The sequence below is a fragment of the Anguilla rostrata genome, chromosome 12 (assembly GCF_018555375.3).
Source record: "Anguilla rostrata isolate EN2019 chromosome 12, ASM1855537v3, whole genome shotgun sequence".
Taxonomy (NCBI): Eukaryota; Metazoa; Chordata; class Actinopteri; order Anguilliformes; family Anguillidae; genus Anguilla; species Anguilla rostrata.
Window position 1 is genome coordinate 22,050,757 of NC_057944.1, and position 27,988 is coordinate 22,078,744.

The 27,988-nt window shown below is 42.4% G+C and overlaps 1 protein-coding gene across 5 annotated transcripts; it reads right to left on the reverse strand.

The window, feature by feature from the left end:
• Nucleotides 1–1,061: 1,061 nt before the first annotated feature.
• On the reverse strand, nucleotides 1,062–27,430 carry LOC135236355 (angiomotin-like protein 1). 5 transcript variants are annotated; one of them, XM_064302659.1, is made up of 15 exons: nucleotides 27,290–27,430; nucleotides 24,942–25,074; nucleotides 24,238–24,282; nucleotides 20,318–20,464; nucleotides 18,967–20,044; nucleotides 16,033–16,297; nucleotides 14,902–15,046; nucleotides 14,468–14,557; nucleotides 9,700–9,845; nucleotides 9,215–9,364; nucleotides 6,423–6,616; nucleotides 6,023–6,148; nucleotides 5,442–5,668; nucleotides 4,851–5,108; nucleotides 1,062–3,860 (listed from the first exon to the last, which is right to left on the reverse strand). In XM_064302659.1, the coding sequence occupies exons 2-15, from the start codon at nucleotides 25,030–25,032 to the stop codon at nucleotides 3,763–3,765; spliced, it is 3,060 nt and encodes a 1,019-aa protein (XP_064158729.1). In that variant the 5' UTR covers nucleotides 25,033–25,074; nucleotides 27,290–27,430; the 3' UTR covers nucleotides 1,062–3,762. The 5 variants fall into 5 exon arrangements, with proteins under 5 accessions (XP_064158729.1, XP_064158730.1, XP_064158731.1 ...); XM_064302660.1 differs by lacking the exon at nucleotides 27,290–27,430 and adding an exon at nucleotides 26,302–26,442; XM_064302661.1 differs by lacking the exon at nucleotides 24,238–24,282.
• Between the last annotated feature and the right edge of the window lie 558 nt (nucleotides 27,431–27,988).

A 27,988-nucleotide genomic window follows, 5' to 3' on the forward strand; every position in this document is an offset into this window, starting at 1 on the left:
TTCTAACATCATAGGATCACTGTGTAGGACATTCACCATCTTGCGTAATGCTGTTTTGCTCTGTGGTACTCTTGTTCTTGGGGAAGAAGTGAAGGCAGGGTCAACCAGCTCCACAGAAACCAAGGAAAAGACACCAGCAGGAGCAGTCCAGGTCTCTGAGCCCTGCCATCTGACCCCCCACCCCCACCCCCCAGCACAGCACAGCCAGGTTAATCAGACAGGCATCCCTTCCATCTGCCCATCTCGCTGACACACTGCCATTCCTGAACTTGTGCAAACAGGTGCAGACGGAGCAGAGGGGTGCCGGGGGAGGGGGAGGGGGAGGTGGCAGCGAGGGGTCATGGGCAGGCCGGTGAGGCGGACTCACAGCACTTGTGCTGGGCATAAGCTAAAGGCTTCTGCAACGCTGGGACGCGGCTCAGGAATCCCCTAAAAGAATCACTGAGGCATGCAGAGGCCGGCTGTATTAATAGGCAGCTTGCAGTGCACTCCCCGTCCTCTACGTTCTCCCTGTCAGTGCCCTGATCCGCTTCCTTCCCCCCCCCCCATCAGTCAGTCCTCATTCCCTGGAGGGGTGTAGCAGCCCCTAGCCTCTTTTAACAGATGGTACTAATATCCAGTAGCTTTCCACACCAGTTTGTAACCTGACAGGTGACATCACTTACCTTATTTAACTGGCATGCATAATGGCTGCTCTCTCTCATCCACGTGGGTGCTACCTGTCAGCTGGTGGTTTAAGATAAGGTTTCCTTATATTTACATTATGGTTATTGTCATTGTTGTTATTATGTTCTTCAGGACCCTGCTAGAGGGCAGCTTGATGTTAAAAGCTATATGTCTGGAACCAAAACTTAAAAGCCAATCCTGAAGCATCTTGGAACAGGAAGGGAAACAGCAGGATGGATAATAAGAAGTCAATGTAATATTGTTGCTTGATCAACAAGAAAAAATAAATGGAATGGAATGGCATTCAGGCTTTGGCATTTTCAAGAATTTTTCAAAGGCTACATCTAGAGTAAAAACAAACACTGAAGCACATATCATGGACATGGAGGAACAAGTGCAATTTTTCAATTTAATTTGTACAGTACACGTATGAAGGCACCATTGTATGCTGCAAGTAGGAATCTCTTTGGTTGACCGAAGCACCATTTGCTACAGAGAATAACATATTCTTTATGTACAAATATCGCCTTCCTGTACAGGTTTGTACAAACATCTCATCAGAAAAAAAACTTCAATATTTACTGCAATACTGTTAACAATATTTTGGAATGAACTAAAAATGCTTCACCAAAAACTTATACAGCCAGTGGTTGCGTTAGCCCATGGAATGCTGTGTCTTTGGAATACAGAACATTTCAAAATCTGCGTTTTACACTAATTCACTTAAAAATAACTTTCTGTATTCAATATGTCAACTAACAATAAAACAATAAATGTATGTCTTTCATAATTTTATTTTGACACTTATAACAGAAGTGGGATGAAAGAGGGATTAGCAGGGTGGAATAAGCAACAATACTAATGTTTTAGTGTTCTGATCAAAACAAATTTTTGCCACAGAGGCTAATATTATTTAATCGTTTTGTGGCAATGTCTTTAATTTACTCATGTTGAGCAAGCTAGCAATAGCATGACATTTTGTTTTCAACTTTTTTATTAAAATTAAGTGCTTTATCTTTGAATCTCCCGATGCTACCAAAGGCTGTGTTAATATTATGATCAATGAACAGCACAAATGGCAGACACCAAAAGACTTGGAATATGTCCATTTATAGAATGCAGTGTATTTCTGTCTCCTTTTGGGTTTTTTCTGTGGAAAACAAAAAAAAAAAACAAAAAAGAAAAACGCAGAGTCCTGCATTAACGCGACCACTGGCAGTAAGAATTTTGGGAGATGACTGTTTTCTGTCAGGACAAAACCATCCGATTCAAATATTCCTGTTTTAATTGTTATCCTTTATCCCGGTATGCACCCTCAGATCTGTTCAATATTTTATTTGCAGACATCTTTAGAAGAACATAACTACTACACAAAACCAAATGTATTGTTAAAATAAATGAAAAGTGAAAATCAATGTATAGAAAATTTAAAATCTAGAAAAATTCTATTATCCATAGCGATGTAAAGACATAATTTAGTTTTAGATTTTAATAAAAATGTATCTAACACAGCAATCTACAGTAGAAGGTTCATGAATTAACAGGACGAAACAGTCCACAGCATTTTAAAAATTAAGAGATAAAACTAAAAATCAACTGCTTCTTATTCTTTTCCGTTTAAACTTTCTCTCAAATGCTAAGCGATGCTATTTTGCAGTAACCCCCTTTAGTCTAATGCTTCTTTTCCTGTGGTCTGCAAAGGCATTCAGAGGCATTGTTTTTATTTGCTCTTTCTCATTGTCAATGATTTCACCATTTTACACCTTATTTCACACATACCCCTCCTTCATGGGCTTCTGTTCCTCAGTTAAACCTGCTGATGTAACACAGGTTTAGAGAAAAAAGGGGAATATATCAACAATACCTACATTTTATTAACACGATAGGATAAGTTAAATGCAACGACCAGTGTTTTTTTTTTTATGGGGGTGGGGGGGGGGGGTTTCATTTCCCACAGCATTGGAACTCATATTATTCAATCCATCACATAGGATGGGGTTGTGCAATTCTCTCATCCCAATTATATTTTTATATATAAATTTATTTTACATTCCTTTATTTACTTATAAATTTGTGAAAGTGTAGAAGTGTAGCTGCAGAGTCTGTGTAAGGAATTACACATTCAGAATATTCAGTGTCTGAAAGAAAACATCTCATGTTCTCTCGGTACCTTCATGTGTACATTTGTCCTCACATTGAACAAGCTAAGCTCTGCCCAGCTGTTATTTACCACTCTTAATTGTGCTAACAGCTTTCTCAGCTCTGCCAGTGCTTCTTCTGCACTCAAAACATAGCCCCACAGCTGTAAGCCCAAGGCCAATGTCCTTGTGGAATGCCAGCCACACACACAAGAAGGTTGCGTCCCTTACAAAACTCACAGCTGAAACAATATACACACAGAAATGCTGCTTGCCTTATGGGAGTAAATCTTTTTTACTCACAAAAAAAAAAAAACAATACACAAAAGTATACTCCATTGAGCTAGAGTGAACCGTGGTGAAATGCATGGTCTTTTTGCACCTTTCAAGCAGAATTCTCTTGCATTGTTATTCCTTTTTAGAACTGATGACAATTCACAGACATTGTTTGTTAGAATCAGAAAGGCACGACACACACCCAGAATGCCTTGTCTGTTAAAAATATGTAAGGCCCACAACTATTTTTTTTAAGACTGCAAGGTCAGAGAACCAAATGAAACAACTGCCTGCTTTTAAAACTGTGAAATTAACCACCCATTTGCTCTCCATGTTCCACGGACATTTACCTCCACTCAGCCTTTCTCCCTCAGTCACCTCTCTCCCCTTTTCATTCCTTTGTTGCTTCCGGGTGCTTCTTCCATCTAACTTCCGACAGTCTTTTTCCTGTGAATTTCCCAAATTGCCTCCTAGCTTCCGCTTCCGTCATTCAGGAAAAAAACACAGTCCCAGCCTTCTTTCAACCTTCTTTCGATCTGTTCACCTGGTCCCTTTCTACTGTCCACATCTGCTTCTACAAGTCTCTCTCTCGCTCTCTCTCTTAGTCTCCCTGCTGGACACCGCATCCCAAATCTGTGTGAAACTGACAGCCATCTTCTTCCTGGGTCAGCGCAGGCCTGGCTCAGATAAGGATCTCCACCACATCCGCATCGGGGAGCTCGTGCCGGTGGCCAGAACCCATGTGAGGCCTGCTGTCCATCACTTTGCCCAGGGAAATCTCTGTAGACAGCGACACAAAGGGCAATTTAAGAGGTGGAGGGGGACCCTCGCAAGCCTGTGTTAGGCCTGTTCCTAAGGGATTCTACATCACCGTGAACATTTCTGAGCTTGAGCTTCCCTTTTAAGGAAACAAACCCCTAGAGGCGATTTGTACTTCCTAAAATTGCACATCCAGCTTGACTTCATGTTGCACGGAAATGTTCACACGTGTACTAGGATAGAGGTCTATCTATCGCCCAATTTATGCAGTTCCTGGTACTGGCACACAGTGTAGTAATCGTGGCTGTCCAATGTCTCAATTTAATTTTGCTCTTTGTTTAAAGGTGGGTGCTATATAAAATTATAATTTGATTAATTTATGTTTTGATAAGGCTACACATCACAATATTTCAATATAAAATATTACATATATTTGTATAATAGTTATTTTTCTATGTGCCATTACAGTAATTTAGATGATTCAATGTAGCATGATGCCAGAATGAATTGATACAGCACAACTAAAAATAACTGATAAAAAATTACATAAGGACAGCAGATCACTATAATGCAGGCTGAAGGAAAATATGTTACACATATATAGTGTATGCTGGTGCCACCATTATCTGAGATACCTAACCTGAGCATATCCAGATTTACACACCACCCATATAACCATACCATGCATTAAATTACACATAGACCACCCCTATTTGGGCTGTGGTGTCAACACAAAACTCAAGTCACAACACAAGAAAGCAAAGCATGTGTTTACAACAACAGGACCACGGCAGGACCAGGCAAAGGAAAAACCAGTCAGGACCTACTGGTTTTGTTTAAGGGGAGACAGGGGGACCCAGGGCCCATATTTTTGGACTGCTTTGCCTCAAAGCTTTTAAGACAAAGAGAGACTGCATACAGCAACACATCAACTGCATGCTTTTCAGACCAGCACCCACAACCCCACGGTGGTGGTTCTGTGGGTTGAACGGCTCCGCCCCTAGGCCTCACCTGTCTTCTCACCTCCTCCCTTGGCCAGGGTGTGGCGCAGGATGGGGCTGCCACTGGGCGTGTTGCCCAGCCTGGCCCTGCCAGTGATGGGCGTGGCCCTGAGCAGCTCGGGGCTCTTTTCCGTCTGAGTGCTGCTGTCCTTGCTTCCAGTCTTCATGTGGGCAGAGAGCAGGGGGGTGGAGGGCAGCGAGGCAGGGGTGGGGATCAGTTGGAGGGAAGGCAGGAGGTGCTCCAGGGGCTCCCTGCCCAGCAGTACACCTGAAAGAACAACAGAAGACTACTGTCAGAACCCAGGAGGCTCAAGCGTTGGAGGCCCCCCCCCCCCCCACAATCCCTCTGGTGGTTTGATCCACAGTACAAGTACAAGTATTTTCATAAGGTCTGAAACATAAGTACAGTAGATATCCAGGCATATTACTGGATAATACAAACAACTATGTGGATCTGCTAATGTACTGAAACTGTTGTGAATATATCTGAGGTAAATATGTACTATTTAATTCATGGCTACATTGGAAATATGTGGATCCTGCAGAGCTTAATGAGCAGTGCGCTAAGCAGGTTATGGTCAAACTGCCACCCGCCACTCACTCGCGCTTCCCTTCCAGCCTCTCTCCTCCCTCCTCTCCTCCGGGATCTGGCTGCTGGTCTGGGAGGCCTGGCGCAAGTGCAGCCCTGTTGCCACGGAGATGGAGGGCACGGAGCGGGCGGGGCGCAGTGGCACGGTGTCACTCTTCCCAGGTTCCTTCCTGGAGCGCTGCTGGAGCACCTTGATCATTGCGTCCTTCTCGATGATCTGAGCGTGCAGGTTCTTTATTCTGCGGGCGTGAGGAGAAAGGAGTGTCAGTCAGACCCACAGGAAAGGATGATTGGTGGACAGAAGAAAGGCAGACAACATCAAGCAGTTTGCAATTTAAACACTGTACACAAATCTGAGCCAACCTCAATTACATGCATATTTCCAAATAATTACAAAGATGGACTAGTTTTCATGACGAGAATGGATTGTTCGTATGCAATTTGTAATGGACCAGAGTAAATGTATGTGGATGGAGTTTAAGATAGCTTGTGCTCATTGAGAGTTAGCTGAAAGGCAAAAGAAGAAGTTGGCTGTTCTCTCATGCTTTAGGGGCATCGATTTTCGTGTCTCCTTTCCCTTTGATCTCTGGTACCTGTGCTCCATGTCTTGGCAGCGTCGGTTGGCTTGCAGGATCTCCTCCTCCTCCTGCCAGATGCGCGCCTCCAGGGAGCTGTCGCTGTAACTGCCATTACGGGAATGGTTTATTATGGTGGTATCCCTGTCAAGAAGGACACACCCAGCCGCGTCTCACTATTGAGCCAAGCACTTGGGCACTACAGCAGCTGACTTAATAAAAGGAACTGAAGCCTGAACAGAAGGGGAATTTCTAATCCCAGATCAGATGAGATAAATGAACGTTAGACAGACCAGACGCTGCCTCTGCAAACTGCCTCATTAAGAGCTACGGAGCGGCACTCATGTGGTTTTGTGACCCCGCCCCCTGCGCCCTGTGCTGTGGCAGAACACCCCGGAGTTCCCAGCATGCTCTTCACCTCTGAGCGGCGGCGGTGGCGGCGGCGTCCATGGCAAAGTGCCTCATGGCGCTCTCCTCCAGATACTTCTGCTCCCACTTGGTCATGTCAGCCTCCAGGGCCAGGATTCTCTCCTCCTTCTCACGAAGCAGCTCCATCAGGGTGGGGGCGTTGTACTCCGACGGCGGGGAACTGTGGGCCCCCCCTCCCTGACGCTGTTACAGCAAGAGAGAAAGATATTGAGAAGAGAGACAAAGAGAGCTATTACCTGTTTACATATACAGATGTGTCATATGTTGATGTTATATATATATATATATATATATATATACAGTGAGCTCTATAAATATTGGTCATATTTTTTCTGGATCTGGCTCTGTATTATAATTTTAGATTTGTAATCAAACAATTCATATTAGGTTAAAGTGCAGATTCTCAGCTTTTATTAAAGGATATTAAAGGGTATTTAATGTATTTTCATTTTACCATGTAGAAATAATCACACTTTTTATATAAAGTCCCCCCATTTTGGATCAGGTGTGTTTTATTGCTTCTTTAGTGCAGGTATAAGAGAGCTTTAAGTATCTAGTCTTGATTCTAGACTTTTGATTGCCTTTGGAGGCTGTTATTGGTGTTTGTCAGCATAAGAATCACAGATGTGCCAGAAAGCATTGTGGAGCTCAGTTATCATAAAGACCTCTACAATTGATGACCACAGCATTGTTTGATTGCAAGTCTAAACTTGTGGAATACAGAGCCAAATCAACAAAAAATATGTCTTTGCTCCAAACATTATGGAGCTCACTATATATTTGTGTGTATTCTTCTGTCTGTCTTGCCAATAAATCACCGTTGAACTTGGAGGTAATGCCATTTGGAAATCAATTCCAGTTCACACCAAGCCTATTTCTCCCTTCCTGTTGGGAGGCGATCATCATGTTTTAAGGTATATACTGGCTTCAGAAGGGGAGACTGGAGAGTTGATCACAACTCCCTGCCATTGGACCTCTGCAGCTCATACAGAATACTGCTGCTAGCCTGGTCTATAACCTTACAAAACACTCCCACGTTACCTCCCCTACTCACTGCTCTCCACTGGCCAGCTGTAACCTCTTCCATCAGATTTTAAAACCTTGGTGCTACCCTACCAGGCTGTCAAGGGGACAGCCCCTTAATACCTTCAAAGGATCATCTAAGCATACACACCAGCCAGATTCCATTCGGCAACCTTGGGATGTCTGACTCCTCCCCCTGCCGGAGTCTGCACTTCCCAGTCATGTCTGCTCTCTGTTCTGGTCCCTTGGGGGATGAAACAGCTCCCCATCGCAGTCAGAACAGCAGAGATGTTGGCCCTCTTCCAGCGTGGACTGAAGTCTCATGTCTTCGGACTGCACCTCGACTCCTCTCAAGCACTTACTATTATCCCTTAATCACTATTACCTTACTAACCCAGCCCTATTAGCCCTGATTAGGTGTCATTTCTTTTTTGTTTGTTTTCAAAAATAATTTGCCGTTGTTCATTTAATGTAGCGTAATGCTCACTAGGTCTGTTTTGTTCTTCTTTAAAAACTTTGTTTAACGTTAGAAAGGGTAGTGGGCTATTTGTCAATCGAGCACTTCTTGTACTCATATTTGTCTACACTTCCCCCTCGGTACTTTGATCCCTGATTTTTACACTTGTGTTTGCAAGTCGCATTTTAAGTCGCTCTGGATAAAATGTCTACCAAATACCAGTAAAGTTGTTTTTTTTCCACAAAGTGCCATTATGTAACGGTAATGAATCAGCTCTAAGTGGGAGCTAATCAAATACAGACATTTCTCCTGGCATTCAAAAGGAAGCCGAGCACAGGTAGAACAATCAGGCTGTCACCATCTTCTGCCATGCCCTGCCGTTTCACAGCAGGGCATGGCAGACTAATAGAAACCAGAAACCCAGCACGTCTGCCTCCTGCTTCCACTGGCTTTGGATGTAGCACTGTTTTGCAATAAGTAATTTACAAAGACTTTCCCCCAACGTCTTGAACCTCTGTGTGTTAGGTTTCTAGATAAAAGTATATCAAGACAGTGAACCAGTGACACAAGCCTCTGGGTTCTCAAACCACAAAGAATTTCAGAAATAAAGCCCTGTATCAAATGCTTTCAGTATCTCTCAACAAGTTCTAAGCCACAGGTTTCTTTGTGTTTTCACCAAGCTGTCAACTGACTTCTCTAGCATGTCCTTTCTTTGTGGAGCTCTTTCCTTACGCCCTGCAATTACGACTGAGGCAGACAAAGTAATTGCAATGAACAGAAGGCCAAGGAGGTGAACACGAGACTCCCTTCTGTGACTCAAAGGAACTGAAATGACCAAAACCAGCTGATACTATTCCAGAAACCAGTGGCACTTCCTGGGGGCAGTGACCACTGACCCCTGAGGATTCCATAGCATGCATGAGATTCCAACCTCATGTAGCTGACAAACAACCTGGCTAACAGATTAGGAGTGTGGAGTAACAGCTAGGGAACTGTACACATAACTTCAGCACAGAAAGACTGCATTGCAGTTAGGACAATATATATCCTCACAGTTTCTCGAATGTGTAATGTTGTACACATGTATTATGTGAAATTTACTTCAGTAATTAATTTTAAAATTTAAATTAAATTTTAGACAATGAAAAATCTGCATCTGAATGTTTCAGCCCCATTTTAATAACGATAAATTGAACCAGGAAGTGATATGGAATGTGGAGCATTCCAAGTGATCAATGGTGCCTGGTATCCTGGCGTTGCCTCTGTCCATGAGTGGTATAATTCCTGGCGGAGTCTCTCACCTGTTGGGACCGTAGGGACTCTAGCTCTCTCTCCAGTCGTGTGCGCAGCCTCTTCTCCAGCTGCTCCCTCTTCTCGCATGCAGCCTGCAGTTGCGACAGGGCCTGCTGCAGCTTCTCCACCTTATCGACATACACCTGCTTCTTCCGCAGCTTTCCAGGGAAAGACACGCCCAACCGTCAATGTCACACCTTCTCACTTAATACTTTAAAAAATCTTAAAACTTTGACCCTTTCACCTTAAAAGACATACCACTTCAAACTTTGAATTTCACTTCTTTTTATTAAATATTAATTTGCCCTACCGAACCAAAATTCATCCATATAAAATCAGACCACACACTACTTACAAAAATGTGCCCAGTCAATATATTACTGTATTAATCAGCAGCAACTAGACCTTAAAATAGAGTAACCTTACGAGGTGTGGATAAATTTAAAGCAGTACGTGGATAAGATACGAAATGCAGATGGGCCTGGAAAGCTACCTCCTCCTCCAGCTTCACCACCTTGCCCTGCGCATTGTTGAGTGCTTGCTCTAGGATCTCCACGTGCCTCCGCTGGTCCTCGTTAGCCGTGCGCAGGGCTGCTACCTCCATCTCCAACTTCTCTCTCTCCTTAATGCTTTCCCTGCCTAGAGAGAGAGCACGAGAGCGAGAGTAGGAGACAAAGATAGAGATAAAACGTTTTTGACGACAAAAGCCATACTTAGTCATTAACAAATTCATTTTTTTCTCATATCAGTCTGGAAGCTGCCACATACAGCCTACAGATGTGTTGTGATAACCTAAAACAGACAAAAGAATACACACATAACACAATTTAGACATTCATTAGTTACCAATTTTTCTCACATCAAGAACAGGTTGGAGGTTTAGGATGGAACTGGGATGGGTGTATAACAGGTATCAAAAATGTGGATTCACTATGAGGCTACTGAATGGTACAAATTTTTATTCCATTGGATCTCACGGTTGATAACTTTAATTCAGAGTTGGGGTATACTGGGTACAAGCAGCTCATGAGACCTGGATTTGCCCACAGCAGAACAGTGAGGTTAGAGAGATTTCAGAGAGGCTGACGACCTAATAGAACAGGGTGGTTTTGCCCAGGCATTGCACCTCAATTATTTCAGAATACAAGGCTGAGGGGCCTCACTTGCGAATGGAAAAAGTGCTGATGCCAGGGACCGGCTGGGGATTGGGTGGGGCCTATGCGGCTCGCATGGCGCTCAGCTTTGTTCTGTAAAAGCGGGGGCTGGTTCAGAGGGGGCAGCAGCCAGCAGACAGGACAGCACTGGCCTTGGCAGACAAACAAAAATGAGGACTCCATTCCATGGCACGTCCATGAGGCCCCCCGCCCGATTTAGATTTAGGTGTGCAGTGGCTGGGAGGCGGGGAGAAATGAGATCTGTGTCACTCCCCAGGACTGCGTGTTATTCAGGCAAACACATCGACTGACACACTTGAAGACTGTGAGCTATTTGAGAGAGCCCTGCTCTGACAGGTGAACAGCAGCAAACTCCCATAGCCAATGCCTTCCCAGGAGCATATAATGTTAACACAAAAATTCCCCAAACTTTCCACAACTTAAAAAAACATTGCATTCTTCAGCAGGTATCACTAAAGACACAGATCTCGAGAAATGAGACAAAGACCCTGGCCAACTGAAACCTAGCAAAAACTCTGAGTAACACTACCACCAATTATGCAGGGCTACGCGGCTAAAGTCCTGATTCGATCCCAAGGTCAGCACGATCATACCAAATACAGCATTGCACAGTATTGTTCCTGGACGAAGTATATCATTCCAAACCTCATGCTAACAACATTTATTTGTCAGTTTACAGCAAGGAGATGTGTCTCTAGTCCTTTTCCACATACAGTTAAATGCAAAAGTACTGTGACAGTGATGGCACATTTGTTGTTTTTCCTCTGTACAAATCATATTTGTATTTCAAATCAAACAATGACTGAGAGGCAATTCACAATGTCTGCATTTATTTCATATGGGTTTTGTAAACAGACATTGAACTATATTACAACAACGGCAGTCAAATTGCCAGGACTGTCCCAGTCCAAGTGCATTTAAGTATAAGCCCAGAATGAACGTCTGCATCCCTGTCTCACACAGAGCTGAACCTGTATAAACACATGACTCTCAGGGGTGGGAAGTAAGCTTTTAAATGCAAAAATGACAGGAAGAGCCAAAACGAGGTCTCATGGTACACATGCAAATACACTGAAGGAAAATAAGACAGAGAACTGGGGGAAAGATAAGATCTTTCTGGGTCACTAGTTTACAAAGGGCAAAAATATGTGCCAAAAACAGCCAGTTAAGAACAAAAGGTCAGGAGCAGCGAGCAGATGCAGGAGCCTCTGCTGTGCTGTGTGTGTTTAAAAGACCTAAGCCATCCTAAGTCCTGTTGAATTCGGGAAACAAGACATTTTGTGACAATTTTATTTTCTTTTTTTTTCCCTGGTTGAATGCTATTGTTTTTCAGGCTTCCATCAGATACGGTGTGTATACAACATCACATGGCGCCTTCATGAAAGAGGAAGCTCGGTCTCTGGTACATGTGAAAGCATGCATACTGCTCTAAATCTGTAACTCATTTTCAATAGAGCACTTCAGGTAAATTACATCACCCAGGGGTGCAACAATCCTGTTCCCACCAGGATTCAAGGTCATAACGCTCTCCTACCTTACATTTTTGGCCACATAAATCCAGAAATCTCAGTCTCTTGGGGGGAGGAGGGGCAGAAGGAGGAGCAACTGTATTTGTTTAGTGATCTTAAGGGTGCTATTTTAGTGAAGGCTAATTGTATGCCTGAAAATAGAAAATGAACACTGAATGTGCACCCACATATGAAGTCTACTCTTTTTTCCCTTTATTCATTGCGGTCTTCAGAGCAAACACTACTTCACAAGTGCATTCTGATTATTGCAGCTCATGGTGCTTTCTGTGACACCTCCAGCCCTGAGTCATTGTGACTCAGAGTGGGTCACAGCCATATTGAGTGCTTCTCCCACTGGCCAGGCCTGGCAGAGGAATCTCTCCCCCAGCAAGTCAGCATTTCGCAGGCACAGTGCAAAATACCAGAGAGCTGGGATTTAAATACCAGGATTAGAAGCTGTGGTTAGCAGCAGTACACCCAGAGCAGAGGGAAAGAGAGAATGAGAGAGAGAGAAAAAATGAATGAGAGAATGAGAAAAAGAAAGAGAACAGAACAAAATGAAGAATAGAGAGAATTGTGCCGTAGAAATCCTGTTTTCCAGGAAGTAAATCACCAAGAAGGCCACTTACACAAGAAGGTTTAGGCTCTCAAAACAAATTAATTGAAAATGTGGATAATAAGCAGTGTTCTTATTGAATTGATTTTTTTCCCTCATGTACTTTATATCCTGTTATCGCACGGTACTTCTGGGCTATCTCTTTATGGGCTGTAGAAATCTGCCAGGTAGTAGTAGTAGTAGTAGTAGTAATTTATTTTGGTCCTTATTAACAATTTTCCAAAAAGAATGCACATAGAAATAAATAAATACAGTAAGGCATTAAATTAAAAGGAAAACAAAAAATATTGACCGAAAAGGTATAGGCTGAACCTTTATCTTATTATACCTACCCTTTTTACATAACATGTTCTAATAGGCAACCCTTTCACTACTAGGTTTAGGCTATACAAAAACAAAACAGAACAGAAACAAAAACAAAAGTTCCAAACGTTTCATACACAATAAAGATTGAGGTCTTCCATGCACTTTTTCTAACATCCGGTTCTTTTTCTTTTTGTTTTGGTCTCAATTTGGGTTTCAATCACAAGCCAATTTAACCTTTCACTCAGGGCTGAAGAGATTGATTGCTGATAATACACAGACCACTGCACAATGGATTACATGGAGAAATTAAAAAAGTTAACAGGGAGCTTTGAGTTTGAAAATAACTTGAAGTGGAAAGCATGTCAAAGACAACTGATACATTGCAGTGGATTTAAACCCAAGACGTTACAACCTCTTTATTTCACCTTCTTTGAACTTCTTTATTTAAATACTACAGGAGCTTCCCAAAATGGTGCAGCCAGTATCATCAAATAACTTATGGACTAATGGAGAGTTCAGTGGCCAAACAGAGACAGCATGTAAGAAACTCTTTGTGCCTACAGGGCACTCCACTTCACCCCCACGTAACTGAGCACTGTCGCTTCATCTGTCTGCACCGACGACTCACAGACCACACTGCTCCCCCTGACACACAGACAGCACTCCTCAAATTGGCCTTGGCAGAGCAAGGACTGCCAGCGCAGCTCCGCTGACAAAGATCCAAGGACTATTGTGGAAACATCCACATTGTTATGACACCCCAAGGAAAACTATTTGACTTTACTAATCTAAGCATATACTGGGAAGAGAAGGATACAATGCATAGAGAACTACAGAGTCTGACATCTTACAGGTCTGTCCACCAGGCTTGTGCCTACGGCCAGTTACTTCATTTGGTGAATCAGGATCTTGCATAGGTACAGCGAGCTACAGGTAGGGCATTGATAAATCTAACACTGGCGTATACTTGTTGGAATGAATCCGAATGCATGACTTTTAGTGTTACCCAATCGGTTACCCATTCATTATCAGAATCAAAATGAGCAATCGATAAATGGACTGGACTGGAGCCACGCTGGCCTTAGTGGTCCTATAACACAGATGTAAGCCTCCCGGAGGAGGAGTATATTATAACAACATTGTGAAAATATATTTTAGGTTTTTGGGTCCATCCACAAGGCTACTGATGGGATTCCTACCCTGCTAACGCATTAACCACCAAGCAGTGTGACAAAAATCAAGCCAAACTTGGAAATTGGAAGTTTAGAAGACAAAATTGTACATAATGGAACATGATTTCTGGTACTGCAGTACAAATTTCCCTATAGGGTGTTAAGGCCTGTTAAGACCTTCAAAAAGCATGACAAATCAGGCTCTTATGAGTTTTTAAAATGTCGACAAAGAATGTCCCTGATTTGCTTTATGTCTTCTGTTACTTAACAAGAACGCTTTTTCCCAGAAGTAATTCGCTTGCAGCTCAGAACACATTTTTCAGTGAAAGCCTTAAGGAGGGTAATTTATTTGGATTACCATGTTAGCCACAGAAGGTGGCATGAACTTAAGTGGCCTAGAGAGCGAAAGTGAGAATGAGAGAGACAGAGACAGAATAAGAAGGTAAAAGGTATAATTATTGGTGCTCGCAGGTTGCATACTCACTCTGTAGCAGATAGAGTCCTGCTGCCCGCCCGTCCTCATGGTCTTCCAGGTCCCGGCTGGCAAGCTGCCTGTTGGCTGTCTCCAGGCGATCTGCAGGAAAGAAAATATCATAAAAATAGCCATCTCAAAACAAAGTAGAAGCAGTCTCTCAGGAATGGCCTTTTTAACCTGAACCTAGGTCATCTGGGCCTGCCTTATGCTAACATAGAAGTATGCGGGGGTGCACCACATACACATGCATGTTCCTCTTCCGTTTTTAAAGGAGGCTAACCTTGGTTTCCCATGGGATGCAGCAGAAAGTAATACAGCATTGTATGGCGCATGGGAGGCATTAGCCTGTAGGGTTTTTAATGGCTGACTTAGTTACCCCCCTAAGTAATGTAAACCATAAGGTATGGTGCCAGACGTGTGGGCGTTTGACCCTGATGTCTGACCTCTCAGATCCCGGTTGAAGTCATGCAAGCGTCGGATCTCCCCTTCCAGCTTGTTTTTCATGGCCTTGTCCAGGGATTCTCTCTTGGACGAGTTCTTTACCAGACCCTCGTATGCCTCTGAGATCTTCTGGATCTCCATCTCAAACTATGAAGCACCAGAAGCACAGCTCAAAGCCTTTCACTCTAATCAACAGACCTGCAGCCATGATCATGCAGTTTCAATTCACCATATTCCTCCACGGATTCACCATTGTGTTACATATCCACGAACAGCCTAATCATGTCTAATCATTTTTGAGAGCAAGACATTTTAAAATGGACTTGAAATGGACAACTCAGCAATTTAATTTTGATACAACTAAGGTACAACTCAGGTATGTTTCTATGGGAACCACACATCAGTATATAACCCTCTCGCCCCTACCCCCTGCTGACAAACACACACTCAAATGACTTGACTTTTTCACTACAAAGGATTGTTGTGGTCCAACAGATGGACCAGGCCTCCACACTTGTGCTGTATAGGCAAGTGGGAGGCTTATCAAAGAGTCTTTTGTTTCAGCATTTAAAAGGGGGGGAGGGGTGGCCTGGCAATGAATCAAGCTTGGGTTTCTGTTCAGGCAGCAGCGAGACGCCAGCATGCTTTACAATGGACCCCCACCCCCCACCCCCCTGTGGGCCCATCGCGGGTGATGCCAGACAGACTAATAACACCCTCCCGTGTGTTCTCCAACAACATTCCCTGAACTCACCACCTTGTACAACTATGCACAGTTTTTATCTGTCCACAGAAAAGACACTTTTTTGGTTTTCCCAGATTTGTTATCCAAATAGGCAGTGTGTTTTTTAAATATGCTGGAAATCCAGTTCAGACTGCGAAGGTTGATGAGAATCATGAACTCAATGGAGCATAAGTCTAGGGAGGTTCAGTCTAACTGTGCATTATAAATGGAGTAGTTAATTTAGGAGCTGAGATGACGGGAATGAATCACAGCATTGTCCTCTGTTTGCCCTATACAACCCTAAATCTGCACTGGATTCATAAATTATTTAGTACATAAATTATTCTTTCTGTGTTTAAAAAAAAATTGATATCTGAAAAAGTAAAATTCAGTCCATGTTCAACTGTACCCGCTGTATCTTGTTTGCTTTCTCGCAGTATGCCTGCATCTCCTGCCTCAGGGCCTTGTTCTCCTCAGACAGGATCTCCACCATCTGCTGGGCACGGGCCACGATGGCGAAGGCTGCCCCCGGGTGCTGGTGAGCAGGGTGGTGGGAGAGGGGCAGAGGCGGGGGCTGTGGCTGGGGGGGCAGACCCACCGAAAGGGAGGAGGTCTGTGAAGACATAGGGCTGTGCTGCTGCAGGGACAGACCCCCCAGGGACACAGGGAATTGCCTGAGGTGGGGGAGAGAGGGAGATATAGGGGGAGAGAGAGAAAGAAAGAGATAGATAGAGAAAGCAAGGGTTTAACTATCTAACAACAATTTTGAAGGTATACATACAAGAAATAGATGCTTGTTTAAAGTAAAACAAACAATTATCACAACAAAGATAGATTTGCTTTTGTAAAATAAATAAATAAAATATTTAGTTTAGGTTAATAAGCATTGAAATTTCAGTAGCTAGATTGGTTTATTTATGTTTATTTTTACAAATGCACATTAGTTATTCATCCAGAATACAGACACCTGTAAGACTGCAGTACTAACCACAGGATGTGGGGAAATCATGTATCGTGTGATGAAAGTCACTAGCTGAGACCTCTGTCCCTCCATCACAGCAACACAAGTACGGCTAAATATTACCCCTGGTGTAAGTTACGAAGGCTGATGTATCAGACAGAATCCTGAGGATGTCAGGAATTATTCCCGTATGACTAGGGTTACAGAGAGAGAGAGATCACCTTACCCTGACTCACACCTGCAAGACACACCCTGAAGGCACTTGTGCCACATCTCACATCTACCTGGCAGGCCTCACCTGACAGCACTGCCCCTGGTTTCAGATCTTTGCACATAAAGGTCAACTGCCAACTTGGCTCACACCCTCCGCACCATGAACGAGTGAAGCCACCATATGCTCGCGTCTCATCTGGCTCACAGCTACAGAAGCCTACTTTGGGGAACTGTCACTGAGATATGTTAGCTCTTTAAAAGTCTGTTAAGGACATTAAAGGAAATTAGCTTAACTAATCACCCAGCACCCCCGAAGCCACCAGCCCAAAAAAAAAGAAAAGAAAAATACAGCGGATTCTCTAACAATTTTTGTCAAAATGTAGTATTGGATAATATTGGGAACAACTCAGATTTTTTTGTTCTATTGAATTCCCAATATTAATGTGGTGGAATGAAAAGGTGGATCTTTCGCAGTGGTGATCACTAAAGAACCAGGAGGCCACGCAGGCAATATTAGAGCACACAGATGATGTAGGCAGGACCTGAACAGTGTCAGCTCTCTGAACTCTCTGTGACCCCTCAGGATTTTACTTCAGTGCGCTGTATATTTGAACTCTGTTTCCATGTAAACTGTCTCCACACTCCCACTTCATAGGGTTCTTTGGAACAGAGAATGCTGGGACAAATCAAAAACAAATGACCACATGTCCCCTGTGACTTCATAAACCTCCCCAGTAAGCCATTTAGACAAAGCTATCATTTGGTGGCTGCGGCACCACTGTGTTGACCTCTTTAAAAGTTAGGGTTGTCATGTGACAAGCTTCACTAAACACCACTGTAAGGAAGAAGCAAGTAATCAAGCTGGAAACATTTTTCATGTTGGTGGTAACCATGTTTGTGGCATAATGTAATATTTTTACAAATGCTTTTAAATTATTTTTTGAATATGAGTCAAAAGAAAGCAAATAGGCCTACAGCTCAAAGCATGCTTTTATCATGCTAGTAGATATGCTAGCAATTTATTTTAAAAATCTATATATTTGATATTGTTTTTTTTAGTTTCTCTTAATATACAGTGGTATGCAAATGTTTGGGCACCCCTTGTTAAATTTCATGTCTTCTAGAAACTTTAAGCAAAAAGATGTTAACAGCCTCTGCAGGGTACAAACTATAATGTGACATGTTTCTGCAAATCTGAATGCACAATTACTATTTATTGCTGAATTTTGAAAAAATAACTACAAATCAACGAAACATGCAATTTGACCAGGGATCAAATCCTTACCTTGAATAGCAAACATTGAAGCATTCCTTCATAATCAGGACACATTAGGGAACATGATTTCAAAGGTGGTGGTATATACACGCTAATATTGACTACTTCTATTTAACAGCGCATGTATGTTATTTATGATACCTGACGCAAACTGATATGCCAGTTGCAAGTTTGCCAACCTCTGCACTTCCTGTATAAACTGTATAACATTATTTTTATAGTGATAAACACTATATAAAACATGAACACAATATAAAACTTAATAATATCAAAATCATTTTATCTCTTTGTGCATACGTTGTTGATAAGTGTTATGCAGTTAATTAGCTGTCTTTTCAGTTATATGGTAGTGGGATAGATGGTTCCAAAAATGCCTTTGTATGACTTACATTGACAATAATAAACAGGGAGCAAATGTTGACTTTCTGAACAATAAAAATGGAAAGCTTAAAACCAGTAAGGATGGGGTTGTATCCTTATTTGATAACTGTTTCAAACAAACTTAGTGGTATTGGCTTGATGCAAAGTATATGGCTGACACAATGGACCGATATAAAGGCAAAATACACACAAGCCAGAGAACCGAAGCAGCTGTTTTCAGCTCAGCTAATTTTATACCAGCCAAACTCACAAAGTTATCGAGGGACAAAGTCTCTGTCTCTGATTAGCAAAAAAGTGAGCAAGTTGAAATATTTTGTTATACAAAATGTGTTACATTTTCCCTTCTTAAGTCAATTGCTGAGCTCATCTACATCTTCCATGAATGGTGAAACTTGGTTACAGTTTGCATTTGTGCTAGAATGTAAAACAGCCTGAATATTTGGTGTCAGTTGAAGTGAGAGGGGTTAGGGGCCTTGTTTCTGGCACACAGATATAACGTAGAGGAGAGTTACCTGGTGTAGTATTCTGGCGGTGGTGGGTATCTCACACAGGTGATCTCTGTCTTGGTTGGCTGAGGCATGGTGTATGCTTTGGGCAGGTCTGCCATTGGCCCTGGGTGCTGTTCACTGAAGAAGTGTCCATGTTCTATGGGTGAGGAGGCCAGTGAAGTCTTGCCCATGGGGGAGAGGGTCTGCTTGGACTTGAAGGGGTATTCAGGTGGAGGCCCTCGGGGGTCCCCTCCTTTCCCCTGAGCCTGCGGCGGCGATGGTAGGGGTGGGGGAGGGGGCACCCCTCCGCCCTTCAGCACCTTGGCAGAGGAGCCCTGGGAGGGCAGGCTGCTGCTCCCGGGCCCTGGGGGGTGCTGCTTGGCCCCGTTGTGCTCCAGGGACATCTGCATGATCCGCTCGCTGAGGGACCGGACGTGACCCTGCTTAAGCTCTTTCAGCGCCTCGTCCTTGTGCGGCTGCCCGCCGCCTGAGCGGTTCACCGTCGCCCTGCCCTCAGTCCGGGCCTTCTGAGTGACTGAGGAGGAGGAGGAGCAGGAGGATGAGGAGGAGGACGAGGAAGAAGAAGCGGAGCTGACGGTGGCGGCGGGGGCTCCTCCTGCCGTGTAGTACCCCGGGGTCACAGCGACCGCCTGCTGATGGCCCCTGAAGAGCTGCGACTGCGCCTTGGCCTCCGCGTAGGTGGGCAGCTCCTCGGTCTGCTGCTGCTGCTGCTGCGCGCGGGTGCCCTGCTTCTCCATGGCTGTGCTGTCCACCTGGTGCTCCTGCCCCTGTGGCTCTTGTCGCGCTGACTGGTGCACCACCTGCGGATCGTCCTGCAGGAGGTTCTCGGTGGAGGACGGAGCGCTGGGCCCTGTGCTTGCCGCGGCCTGGTGCTGGTGGGGCGGCTGCGATGGAGTGGGCAGCTGGGCGGACTGCATGCTCAACAGGCTCACGGAGTCACCCTGGTGGCCGTACCTCAGGTGCTCCTGCATCAGACGTTGCAGCACCGTGCCCGATACGGTGTCCTCAGAACCCCGCATCTCACTGTCAAGGGGGTACAGGGGAGGTGGGGCTGGGTAGACACTGAAACAGGCCTCCTCACCTGTGGGAAGTTCAAGGATTGCTGCTCAGATGTTGGCAGCTCTAGAGTCCAGAGCATATAACTAAAACAGCTATAGACATGGATACTAAAGCATCAGTAAAGTGTGTAATTTTGATGTCCATGCAAGTATTCTTCTGAAAGAAATGTAGGCTATTGACATAAGGGCCACCTCAGGTCACTCAACATGAGTATAAAACTCAAGTTAGAAATTTGTTTACAGGCACCAAGCATGAATGAATCCACCTTAGAGTAATGTAAGAAGAGACCTTATACCTGATTCTCTCTCAGCTCTAGTGAAGCGATGGGTTGTCAGTGGGAGAAGCTCATGGTTTCCTACATATGGCACTTGCTCTGGATAGCAGCAGACAATGTCATCCGACACCCCGAGTGGACTGTGCAGGCTGTGATACCCAGGAAAAGCTGAGAAAATTGAGGAATGTAAAGGAATCAAACAAACAAAAAACCAAACAATAGATTTCTTCATTTTTTAGGACTGGGTAACACACATTGAGCGACTAAGCATCTACTGGCATTTCTCACCATCAAATGAAAATGACTTAGGAGAGCCAAGATCAATGCTAAATATTTGCAGGTTAGCCAAATACCAAAAGAAACATATCTGTGTTTATGTATACAGTACACATACACATACATACATAATTACTGCTTTACTGCTATGTAAAATTTCAAATAAGGCCATGTTTAAACTCATTACACATGTACTTAGTTGAATTTGATCACTTTTCAAAAATAATTCCGAGATTTTTTCACTTCCTTGATATCAATGAAATAAGTCATACTGGAAATGTATTATCTATACATGCATGTGTAACATCTTCACACCACACATTTAACAGAAAATAACTTAAATCACTAAGTTTAGGGTGGCATTAATTCACATTGAATCAATGTCCATAATAATGACATTGCTATTTATCCAAAAAATGCACCTGCGTGGATTTGCGAATAAAAGTTTCCCTGTTGCATGACCAGTAATGAGATGCTACAGCTAAAATCAAATAAACCCTGTAAGTATAATAGACAAATTGCAGGACATGGTAAAGTTTTGACAAGCCATCATAATGGCCAGATGCGGATAGAAATTATGCACATGTTCAGTTCTGCAAAAGGCACAAAGACGCATGAGGTATACCACAGCCAGCTGTCATTGGATAATTTTAAGGAGATGTAGCCCCACTAACATTTCAAAAAACAATGGGGAAGATTCCCAATTGGTTGGGAGATAACATTTTGACTAGAACATTGCCCAAAGTCTTATACATATTATTGTTCAGTCAAAGTCACAGAAAAATGTTTCCAGCACATCCTAGGAAGGATAAGATTGCATACTTATTGAACGCATTTAATTATCCTCATTAAATTAACATGGATTACCATCCAGAATTCAAATTTAATTTTTAACTGGAATAAAAAAAAAGTGAATAACATTTTTAAATGCCCTTTGCAACTTCAAAAATAACATTCAAGGAACACCCAGGAAATTGTACAAATGTATGAGTTGGGAATCTTGACTCTAACTTTCTGGGCATGTTCTATTCTTTTAAGATATTTTCACTTTGGGATGATGTCCTCTGGCAGGACATTATCCTCAGCAGAATGGGAAACGTGATACAGAGTGTGGTTCTTGTGACTTGATGCTCCAGAGTCTATGTGCAGAAAGATATTTCAGATTCTTAAAATACTGCGTAAGCACCTCTCCTTTGGTCTTCCCGAGACAGCAAGCTTTGTGAAACTTTCTTCGATGTTAATAGGTTGGTAAGTCATAACATTTGAAAAAACAAAACTTCTCGTTCTGTTAGATCAAATACCAAATTGGTTTATTATTATTTAAATATCATATTTTAAATAACAATAAGTAACACTAATGAGTTTCACAAAAAGACAATCTTGCATTTAGGAGTTCAGAACTGAGATTTATTTTTGTTACTTTGAGTTTGAGAATGCAGTTCATCCAATATGCCCCTGGGTGAACTGAGCCAATGCCAAGACTTTATACCTAGTGGTAAGATCTGTATCCAAAAGGGATTTAAAATGAAGATAGGGAAGGCTCAAGGATAAAATAACTGTAGGAACAAGCTATCTGGCAAGCCATTCTAACCCCATTCAACACCCCATATAAAACGGGAAGCAAATCAGATAGTGGGGAGGTCAGTCCAAAAGCTTTCACCTCAGCGACAGTCATTCATGGCTAACTTCTAGTTAATTGGTGTTCTCTCACCTGTGTTTAAAATAAAAAATAAATAAAATAAAATAAAAAAAACAAGCCAACTATGGAGGGTTCCATAAAACAACTAAATATCAGATTTCACGTTATGATCTAAATTGTTGTGTCCAGAGATTACAATTTGCATTGCATAGTCTGAATCAGTTTTTGATCATGAATGAAGCATTTAATTAGTAATAAAGCTTATCATTAAGAAAATAGTAATGAAGCTTATAATTAAGAAAATAACCTCTCCATACCTATGCAATACAGTTGTACAACGGGATGTAGGCTATAAAACGTAGGCTATTACGTGGGCACATAGGCCTAATAAACAAAACGTGCAATTGTAAACATAGGCTACGTAGGCTATTTTTTTATTTATTTCTCGTCATTTACTCAACACTGTTATCCTTCATACTCTTTATAATAAAATAGCAATAGATGATTTCCTACCAAAAGCAATAAATAGCCTAATTTTCTACAAAAACGTGTTTTACACGGTAAAAAGTGAAATACCAACTTCTATTATTCTTTCACAATAAATCTTTTACGCATAGAGTTTTTAAATTACACACATACAGTTAAGTTATTGTATGAGTTATAGTATCATTACACACTACACACCACGACGTACAATTAGTACTACTCTGCTGTTTCAAGTAATATAAGACAGAGATTAACGTGAGCTTGCAATATGTAAGCTATTAACATTACGACGGCAGGCTACCGAAACGGCCTTTGTCAACAGCGTAAAAACACATTTAAGACATCATCCTATTTTTGTTCAATTTCACATTGTTTAAAAACTATTCCTAGTGAGCTACAATATTCCACAACAATCATAAATTGTCAAACAAATTTGTCTCTTCCAAAATTATTTTCCCAACTAACAGTGTTTGAGCAGACGAGCATCTTGCCCAACTGAGACAAGGACTCCGCATGTACTCAGCAGAGAAGTGCGAACGTTGTCTGAGTACGAGACCTGAAATGGTATCGCAAAAAGCGTGGGTGACACACTTTTCGTGAACACAAATAGAAAACTAGAGGATGCATTTCAGCAACACCTAGCTATGAACCGCACTCTACTTTTCTAAGCACTTTGAGAATGTCTCACAAGTAGTTTTGCACCAGACTGGCAAGCTTTTCAAAATGCATACAAAAGTATTTTAAGTTACTTCTGTGAAACGAAATCAGATATACCAACATGCGAGAGCATCGTGCTTGTTACAAGAACATCGCGTTTCTCTTTATATTCCGCATGACGGGTTACAAAAATACTTTTTCATAGTCAGGCTCTGGAGAATACAAGTAGAAAACCTGAACCAAGTTAGGCTATCCCCACTGTGTGCAACAAAAATTGAGATGAAAAAATGCACGAGTCCAAGAAATAAAAGTTGTGTTATTACTGAACAATTTTCTTTACCTCTTTTGGCGTTTTTGGCGTTATTCCTAATTATCCCACCGAAAAGTGCCAAAATGTTTCTTCCCACGCAAATAATCACAGCAAAATTGATAAAGTGCTTCCCCCGAGGATGAGCTTGACATAACGTTTTGAAAGCTGTTCTGGACGGAGTTGAGCGGGGTAGTCAGAGTAACAACAATCACTCCCATTCATACTGGAATGAGAGGAATGCCAAAGTGCTAGATCCGCTATCCAGAAATCTCTCGGTCCTAGCGCCGGACTTTTACGTTGTCAAATCACAGTGCAACAAATGCTTTCCAAATCTGTACATCTCCACAATCCCTTTACTTAATAAAGTACTTTCATTTATAAGAATTCATATGAGAAAAAACATGCTAACCATATTCATAGTTGGGCCTGCGTATAACTAGGTGGGCCCGAACTACCTAGTCAGGCATTCACAACTGGGCGTGGTGGTTCAGCCAAGGTAAATACTACACTAAATACTATGAAGACTACTCTTCAGGTGGGCCACCCTGGTCCGCCTATGTGGTCGAAGCATACCTATTTGTTCCATGACATGTTGGCTTGGCAGGTCAATTCCGTTGCCTAGAACCAAAAGAAAGTAGGTATATGCATGATACTATAATTGTGAGAATTATGTTGCACCGGTATCTCAACACAGCATCTTCGCATATTTCAGTGCAACTCAAATAATACAATTCATATTAATTTCATGAAGGTTAGCCTACACGTTAAATAGACTGAATACATGAACATTGGAGTAATATGTGTTGTAGAGGCCAGGCTACTGTTCAATTAAATCTAGCAAAATGAGATCGTTGAGTATTGAGGAAAAATTTCCATGCAATCCATGTAGGCTGCAATGTGAAATGTAAAATGAACTTGAATTGTTCTCAGAATGTTACTTGCTTGATTCTTAGATTGGCCTTTGTTAAACTAAGAACTTAAATCGAATTACCTCAGACTACCATACAGCTCTATTAGACAAATACTGTATATACTCTGTGAAAAGCATTAAAAGTTTTGTGTCCACTAAACTTTAGCACTGTAATGGCCTAATTTATGTCCTGGAATGGTGGACTTTTCTACCTCAGAAACTCAGCCACTGAAACCAATTACACATTTATCTGACAGTGTTGACCCTTGACACCGTTTGAAACTGTAAGAAGAATACAGGTGAGCTGGACAAAACTCAGCTGCCATGCATTGATTTGACCAAGTGTACCGATGTGGAGAGATGCTACCTCTCTGTGAGGTTGTAGAGTGATGGTGGACTCCAATGTGATCTAACCATCGGGCCACATCTTCTGGGATCCAGTTATCGCCAGGATCCATTCCTGTCTTCTTTCCGTCTCAAAGAGGCCTCTCTGACACTTTCTGAAAAAATGTAGGCACAAATAGAATAGACTGAATATAAATAGTATTATTATTGTTGTTGTCACGAGCAGGGACAGCAGACCAAAGACACCTTCAGAACAGCATCTGGTTAAGGTTGAGTTAAAAACCTCTGGCCCAGCTACTCATTCAATTATGTATACGCATATACAAATCCCCCATGTGGCCAGGGGATTTGATTCTCTACCATGACACTTATTGCACTCTGATCCCCTCCCTGTCTGAATTAAAATAGGGGCGACATAGCTATAGGGGCGACATAGCTCAGGAGGTAAGAGCGGTTGCCGGTTCGATCACCCGCCCTAGGTGTGTTGAAGTGTCCCTGAGCAAGACACCTAACCCCTAATTGCTCCCAACGAGCTGATTGGTACCTTACATGGCAGCCTTTCACCAATGGTGTGTGTGTGTGTGTGTGTGTGTGTGTGTGAATGGGTGAACGGGTGAACGAGAGGCATCAATTGTAAAGCGCTTTGGATAAAAGCGCTATATAAATGCAGTTCATTTACCATTTACAAAAGAAAAATGTATTAGGAGGTTGGGCTTCTATATAAGGAAGGTGTGATAACATTATTTTCTTATTCTTTTTTTATATTAACCAAACAATTGACTCTAGGTTTTGAGTTTAAGTAAAAAGTACTGTGTTTAAAGCCATTCCATTAGGGTCTGATTTGAGTTAAGTATTCTATCTGAAATGAAGGTTAAGGCCCTAATACATCAAGCTGACAACTGAAAAGAAAATACAATTAGTTTGTCAGGATAAAACAGAATTATAGCATTATTCAGAACAGGCATATACTGAAGAGTGAAGAATATTATGGAACAGTGGGATATACTTTGAAAATGAGATAAAAGTCACTTATTTCAATTTAAAAATGGTAAACAGATACAAATGCAGGTTCCCCTGTTGGGCTTTTGGATTCTGTAATAACCATAATGCGTTGTCAAACTGTATTTTCCTGAATATGTTCCAACAACTGCTCTTTCCAATCATCCATCGAAATGCTTGGCTTTTTCAAAGAAAAATGAAACTGTAAATAAAGGACTTGACAGAGTAAATATTGCAAATACTTTAAACTGCTGTTCACTTTTAACTACCCTATTGCATTGGCTGGTTAGTTCCTGACGACCCTGGCACAGGGAATAATAATGAGACTGGGGGCGTCAAAATTGCGATTTGTTGAAAGAGTTACTAAGGAATTTTAGAACTACCTGTGAAACTGTTTAACTGTTGCTGGGATCAAAGGACTGCAACCATTTCCTGCACCTATCCAGTGAACTCAGCATGGTCTTTATCTCTTTAAATTGTGCCCAGCTCAAATCCAGAAAAGGTCTTTGTAGCAATGATATTTGCTTCAAAAACTATTTCCCCAGTCAGCAACAGTCAGCTGTGGGAAGAATACAAAGTGATTCCTTAAAATGGTATCATATAAAAAAAAATGTTTAGTTGTGGATTCAAAAAATTGTTTTAGCCCACACATCATCTGCAAATGCAAGCAATGAGCTAAAGCATAGAAAGTAAAAAAATACATGTGTAGAGCCAGATGTCGTACTGCTGCTTATGCTCTCTGAGTGAATGCGCTGCTAACAGAGCCATGCAAGTGCAACCTCAGGGCACAAGACACTGTGGAACGCCTGCCACTTTTAAAGTCAACAGCTCATTAAAAATGCCTTCAAGCCATGTTTACCTCGACGACATTTTAGGGAGGCTGAACTGAGGTTGAACACTCTCCAATGGATTAGTGACAATTTCAGTAAATATCCCATGCCTAAAGGAAAATTCAAAGAGATTATCGTTCTGTCTGGATAAAGAAATTTAAGTCTTTAGCTGAGAACATTTGAAAGTTTGGAGGCATTTTTTTTAAAACTGTTGCTTTTTTGCTAATGATCACATATTAAACCATAAAGCACCCCGAAGGAAAACATTGAGTTTTGTTCCGTAAGGAAAAACATATGATCTGTTAAATCATATCAGCCACTGAAGTGCACCTTACACCCCTTCCCCCTTTATTTTCTCTGACTGCTGCATGACTGTGTGAAGCCTTGAAAACCAGAGGACAGCACTCCTCATGTCTGAGCCTGTTGTGGTTGAACACCAAAGAAAAACATGGTCCTAAACAAACCCTAGCGCACAATTTCTCTCAATTTCAAGAAGCTGTCCCACTCTCCGTATTTTGCTCCCAAGTGGACAGTGCCTTACCTTGGTCCCCTCTTGGCGATGTGGGTGATGAGCTGGCCTCCTCTCTCTGTCGTCCCTGTTGCTGTGAACAAAGAGTTTTTTTGGAGCTGGCGATGCGTTGTGCAGCCGACAGAGTGACGCCGGTGTCAGAGGTATGCAGAGGCTGCCCAGACTTGCTGGGTTCAGAGGCAGACTCTGAAAGGCCTTGGAATGAAAGAGAGGGAATCAGGAGAGAAAGAAAGAAAGGAAGGGAGGGAGAGAGAGAGAGAGAGAGATTTCTATAAGGGGAATCTTCCTGGAACATTCTGACACCTTGTTAGCTCTGGAAGAACTGTCCTTCCCCTGGTTATCTCCCTGCTACAACAATCCAGAACACAAGGACAAGGCCAGCGGGCCACCGTGTGATCACAGGCAGCCCTTTGTGCCTCACGGCGTCTCCACTGATCCACAGATGTGTGCTCGGCTACAGGATTTGGTCAAAGAGCCAGAGCACTGAATGCCTTTCAAGATTTAAGTGTGGCTTTTATCACAAAGTAAAGGTTACTGGACTTGTAAGGCATTCACAACCAAATCTTAAAGTTGTCAGCTCAGTAACTTTACTCCAGCAGGGGGAATATGCAGAGATCAGGGACAAGCTGGGGTCTTATGAAACCCTTTTTATATGAGGCCTTTTTCACAAGACATTAAACAGATGTTAAACAGCTCTGTGTTGTGAACATA

Excerpts from the sequence above, each read along its gene's own strand:
- LOC135236355 (XM_064302659.1), bottom strand. The coding sequence starts at position 25,032 with ATGGATCCTGGCGATAACTGGATCCCAGAAGATGTGGCCCGATGGTTA. Across the intron at positions 6,149-6,422 it reads GCCACCGCCGCCGCTCAGAG|GGATACCACCATAATAAACC; the intron begins GTGAAGAGCATG and ends CCTTCTTGACAG. Across the intron at positions 5,669-6,022 it reads TGCCAAGACATGGAGCACAG|AATAAAGAACCTGCACGCTC; the intron begins GTACCAGAGATC and ends TCACGCCCGCAG.